The sequence below is a fragment of the Hyla sarda genome, chromosome 2, assembly GCF_029499605.1.
Source record: "Hyla sarda isolate aHylSar1 chromosome 2, aHylSar1.hap1, whole genome shotgun sequence".
NCBI classification, from domain to species: Eukaryota; Metazoa; Chordata; class Amphibia; order Anura; family Hylidae; genus Hyla; species Hyla sarda.
The window spans coordinates 6371336-6376994 of record NC_079190.1 but is presented as its reverse complement, the minus strand read 5'-3'; the positions used below and the strand labels follow the sequence as shown (position 1 = coordinate 6376994).

At 45.1% G+C, this 5659-nt stretch overlaps 1 protein-coding gene across 1 annotated transcript; it reads left to right on the top strand.

Annotated features, from left to right (window-relative positions):
• LOC130356325 (olfactory receptor 1-like) lies at positions 1–936 on the top strand. The gene has a single exon (XM_056557661.1). It carries the CDS (start codon positions 1–3, stop codon positions 934–936), a length of 936 nt encoding a protein of 311 aa, XP_056413636.1.
• The last annotated feature ends 4723 nt before the right edge of the window (positions 937–5659 follow it).

Genomic DNA, 5659 nt, shown 5'->3' with positions numbered 1-5659 from the left:
ATGGCCAATCGTTCTGCTGGATTTTACTTTGAGCTCATTGGATTTCCAGGAATTCCTCCACAGTTTGACGTTCTTTTCTCCTTCACGATGTTAATTTTGTATAACATATCTCTGGTCTCGAATGGATCTGTAATGGTCTTGATCATCATGAAGGAAAAGCTGCACGAGCCTCTATATATAATGATCGCCAACCTGGCTTTCTCCAACCTCCTTTTCGACACGGTCACCTTACCTAAATTTATTGCCAAGTACTGGTTTGATGGTGGAAGAATATATTTTCTTCCATGTATCATCCAGATGTATTTTGTCCATTTCTTGGCTGGAGTAGATCCTTTTATACTCATGTTGATGGCTTTTGATCGCTATGTTGCTATTTGTAAGCCATTGAGGTACTCGTCCATAGTCACCCACAGAGTAATTGTAGTCACCTGCGGAATGTTCTGGCTCCTTGCTTCTTTGGTTACACTCCTGAACCTGCTAGTTCTAAAGCATCCTTTCTGTGGTCCTAATAAGATTCTTAACTTATTTTGTAACACCTCAACCCTTTTACGCTTGGCTTGTGATGATGTTAATGATACTCGGGAAGCCATATTGACTTATGCTATGGTTTTTCTTTTCCTACCTTTGACTTTCATCATATTGTCTTATTCCATCATCATCGTGTCCATCATCTCTTTAAACCATTCTAAGAGTTGGAGGAAGGTTCTGTCCACATGCACATCACATTGGATGATTATGTCCCTGTTCTATGTCCCTCGGGTATTTGTGTATATAGCCAATTACGCTCGTCTGGTCCTTTCTCCAAATCTCAATGTCTTCCTTATCTTTCTGTACTCATATTTGCCACATTTAGCCAACCCTCTAATATACTGCCTAAGAACTGAGGAGATCAAAAGGATAATTGCCAACATTCTGAAAAGTAGATTTGAAACTTAGACCAAACTTGCATAAACTTTCTGGCAATTACCAATAGTTACATGGTAACCATATGTTTAGGACTAGAGGTCACTGGTGGAAAGCAGAAGACAAATTTTAATAATAATAACCATAGCCGGTGTCTTCCTTTGGATTTCCTTCTATCAACGTCCGTTCCATCTTGCTTGCTCTCCCTCTATGTCAGTCCATCTAGATTGAGTTCATTCAAGTCAAACAATCTCCAAAAATAGAGGCAGCGCAGTCTACCAACAAATCTAGGAACTGAATATGTAGACTAAAACTTAACCTTTAATCTAGTACACTTAAAACTGCCCTCACAAACATGGACAGACATAAATCACGCAAGTGCTAAAAAATGTTATATACAAAGGTGTGTATCTAAGTCAAACCTAAACCTGTAATATAAAATCAAATCGGTCGAGTAGATAAGAGATGCCGAACCACAATTATCAAAATGTATGTACAGATATCAAGACAAAAGTATCAGCCTGACTATCATATACCCCAACCCCCGTGGCTCAGGGTGGGTCTCAGGGAGGGACAATGGGGCAGGGTTATTGGGCCTGGACCTAACTGGCCCTACGATACACAACTTGCCTACTGAGAAAGGGGTCGTCTCTAAGCACCCTGAAACGCGTCTAGGCTTAAATCCAATCTGAACAGAGCCATATAGGAACGCACTGCCAACCCCCATTGAAGCCGATATACAACAATCCAAGGAAGTCGCCCACTGCACCTGATTTTCTAATCAGCAGTTCCACCTATCGGGCGCACTGCTTGCCTGCTGCCTTTACCACGAGTATCCTGTCTTAATACCCAAGCGAGAGTCCGACACGCGGAGAGCGTACATTGCCACCATGGACCCCGCTCTAAGGAGTCTCCTGCCGGAGCCCTACCTCTAACTGGCTCGTGAGGAACATTCTGTTAATTAACCGCCGGTAATTTCATAGCAACCGCAGGACTTGCCAACTCCGGCCCGTCGAAGTACGGGACCAGCGGCTGCAGACTCGGTGAGAAACAACCATTTATCCTTGTATAGACTATGGGCAGCCTAGTATAACCAACACAGAGATTGAATTCATATATAACATCCAACTGCCGGATTAACAGTTTCTTCCGGACGATCGGCATTTGCTAACAATCAATATTGCTAAAAAAATTGGCAGTGCTGTATTCATTTATTTTTCTTTATTTTGCCATTAGGGCCCAATGGTAAAGAATTGTAACATACATGTAATATTGCTCTGATCTTATGTTTTATGTATATGTTTTTTTTTTTTTTTTATCTATAATTGTATTTTAATAAAAATTTCTACATTTTTCAAACCAACTGTTTCCAATAATTTTTCATTGTGTAATTTTTGCATATATTATTTATTACTTTTGATCGGTGGGGATCGATCTTTTAGCCTCATTAAACCTCGGATATTTTGTTGCACACATTCTTTTTCTTAGCCATATGATACCCCTAGGTACCCTGTACCTAGGCAGAGTAGACGTCCTGATAATAACGGCCCCGCACCGGAACCTTCCCCTGTTAAAGCTGGAAGTCCCTACAAAAAACTTACTCACTTGCTAAGATAACAAAGCCAACTCTCTATGAGGGGCTATACCCTATTTGCTTACTACAGCAAAAATAATCTAATAGAAGCATAGGCATAGATACAGCTCACAAGAAAGAACGATCAGGGCACTCACCACTGCTGCAGAAGTGTATTATATTCACGATCCAGGTGACACAAAAACAGGAGCGTGACAGACAAACGAACAAGCACAGTGCTTCTGGGGTGACGGTACCGTTTCACGCAATCCTGCACTTCGACTGGCCCACACGTCATCACGTCTTACAGGTACGTATAAATAACCCCTGACCCAGCAGAAATTTCCTATGGGTCTTTGTTTAGATAACCAATCTTTAGTTTTTTTCATTTTTTCTCTTTCGCTTTTTTATAACATCTCTAAATGATTATGGGTTTTGATTGTGTTATTTTCTCTAGATCTTTATCACCTTGCAGCATATACCAATTTTTGTACAATGCATTTTGAATGGTATTACTGTATTTAAAGGAGTATTGACTAGGTATCGACCGATTTTTTAGGGATGATACCGATAATCTGTGAATTTTGAGACCGATAGCCGATAACTCATACCGATATTCTGGTATAAGTTATCGGCTATTCCCCCCCGACCCCGCAGAAGCCGCTGCAGATCAATGATTTAAAGCGGGCGCTTAAAATCAATGAACTGCAGCGGCTTTTGCGGGGCCAGAGACTGCCGCCGCCACCCGCTTCTCTCCCCCTGCCTGTCCTGGGGTCCTCCTGAGTCCAACCACCACCACTATTGTCCCCCACCCCTCCCCCCCCCGCCTATCCTCTGGCCAGAGACCGCCGTCCGCTTCTTTCCCCCTGCCTGTCCTGGGGTCCTGAGTCCAACCACCACCGCCTCTGCCCCATTGCCTCCCCCATCCCCGTTTTTTTTAATTACCTGTTCCCAGGGTCCGCTCTACTTCTGGCAGCGTACAGCAACAGCGCAGGGCGCCTCAGGAGCCAGAAGTAGAGCAGACCCTGGGGACAGGTAATAATAAAACCGGGGATGGGGAGGCAATGGGGCAGAGGGGGCGGCGGTCTTCTCTGGCCGAGGGGGGCGGGGGGGCGCGTCATTATCGGCATATCGGCAAGGTAATTGCCGATACCGATAATGTCCAAAATCGGGAATATCGGCTAAACCAATAATCGGTCGATCCCTAGTATTGACAAAAGAGAACACAATTATTTCTTCATTTTATTTTTCCGTTTGGTTTTTAATAACCCATCCCTTGGAATTCTGTCTACTTTCTTTCTAGCTTTTGTTACGATATCTAATGGATATCCTCACTGCATAAGCCTTTTCTGTGACTCATCTGCCTGTTTCCAAAACCTCAGGACATCATTGTTGATTCTTTTTATTCTTAAAGGGGTACTCCACTGCTCAGTATTTGGAACAAACTGTTCCGAATGCTGGAGTCGGCGCCGGGAGCTCGTGATATCATAGCCCCGCCCTCTCATGACATCACGCCCCACCCCCTCAATGCAAGTCTCTGTGAGGCCAAAATGAAGTCCTTTGTTTAACACCGATAACATGTAAATGTCCAGTTCTATGTCCATTAAATTAATGACAATATTATTCATTTGCGCCATGTGACACTCTTCCTCTTTCTCAACACCCTTTTTCCTGCCCCTTCCTCTTCTAATCCGCCTTCTAAAGGGTGACTCTTATATGGTCATATATGGCTCATATATGGCTCATTGGAGCCGCTCGAGTCAGACTCTGTGGTCATAATAAAGTCTGAACTTTTCGTTTTCTGCTTGAGACTCCCTTTTCTTTTTTGTTGTTTCATTGGATCTCTTTTAGTGTTTCTCTTGTTCCACATAAAAATCTGCTGTGTGTCAAAATCTCTCTTATCCCTTATAAACTTATCCCTCTTCACTCCTTTAAAGGGGTACACCGCTACTCAGCTGTTCCCGAACGCTGAAGCTGATGTCGGGAGCTCGTGATGTCGTAGCTCCACCCCCTCATGACGTACCGCCCAGCCCCCTCAATGCAAGTCTAGACTTGCATTGAGGGGCGGGGCTTGACAGCATAATGGGGCGGGGCTATGACATCACGAGCTCCTGGCGCCGGCTCCAGTGTTCGGAACAGTTTGTTCCAAACGCTGAGCAGCAGAGTACCCCTTTTACTCTTTCTTCACCAACTGACTGCGTGCTCAGAGTGTTTAGATGAAGCCAAACAAATGCAACATCCACAACAGAGTACACTCGGCACTGCTAAAGTATGGCTACTGAGAACCGGATGATCCACACATGTACTCCCAATCTTGGGTAAGGCAGCCTAGGGTGCACAACTGATCCAGCCAATTCAGAAATATCTAGAGATACAGTTCATAAGAAAGAATGATCAGGGCACTCACCACTGCTGCAGAAGTGTATTTTATTCACGGTCCAGGTGACATAAAAACAGGAGCGGGACAGACAAATGAACAAGCAAGGGTGCTTCTGGGGCGACGGTTAGAGATGAGCGAATATTAAGCGGTTAGAGATGAGTGAATTGAATCTGAATTTGCTCCGAATTTCATGAAAAATTTGATTCGCAAGGAATGCGAATATCGACGCAATTCTATCATGCAAATCGCTTCATTAAACTCCATTTAGTGCGGTCAAGGTTCCAGGGCATATAAAATGGCTGATCCACATGTGAGGACATGGGGCAAGGAACTCTGGGAAGGTGGGAACAAGGGTAGATGGGATGACCCTGAATCACATGCAGCCTATCAGCAGCCAGTCACCCAGGGCCGTCGTTGGGGGGGGGGGGCAACCCAGGCAATTGCCTAGGGCCCCCATCTCCCAGGGGGCCCCCTGCCGGCTGCTCAGTAGGAGGGGGCAACTGTTTTAAAGTGTCCGCAGCGCTGGCTGCTTGTTAAAGATAAGCAACCTGGCCGCGGTCACTTTAAAACGGCGGGTTTGCGGGCTGTGCGAATAATATGACGAGTGACGTGTCCTGCCGGGTCCTCTATGCGGCATCAGGGACGTCACTCCTCATTTCCTGCAGCGCCGGTGTAGTGAAAAAAACTGTGTCGTGAAGCGTTCTGTGTCTGGCTGCAGGAAATGAGTAGTGACGTCCCTGACGCAGCATAGAGCACCCGGCAGGAGACGTCACTCGTCATATTATTCGCACAGCCCACAAGAC

Coding starts and splice junctions, on each gene's coding strand:
- LOC130356325 (XM_056557661.1), top strand. CDS start 1: ATGGCCAATCGTTCTGCTGGATTTTACTTTGAGCTCATTGGATTTCCA.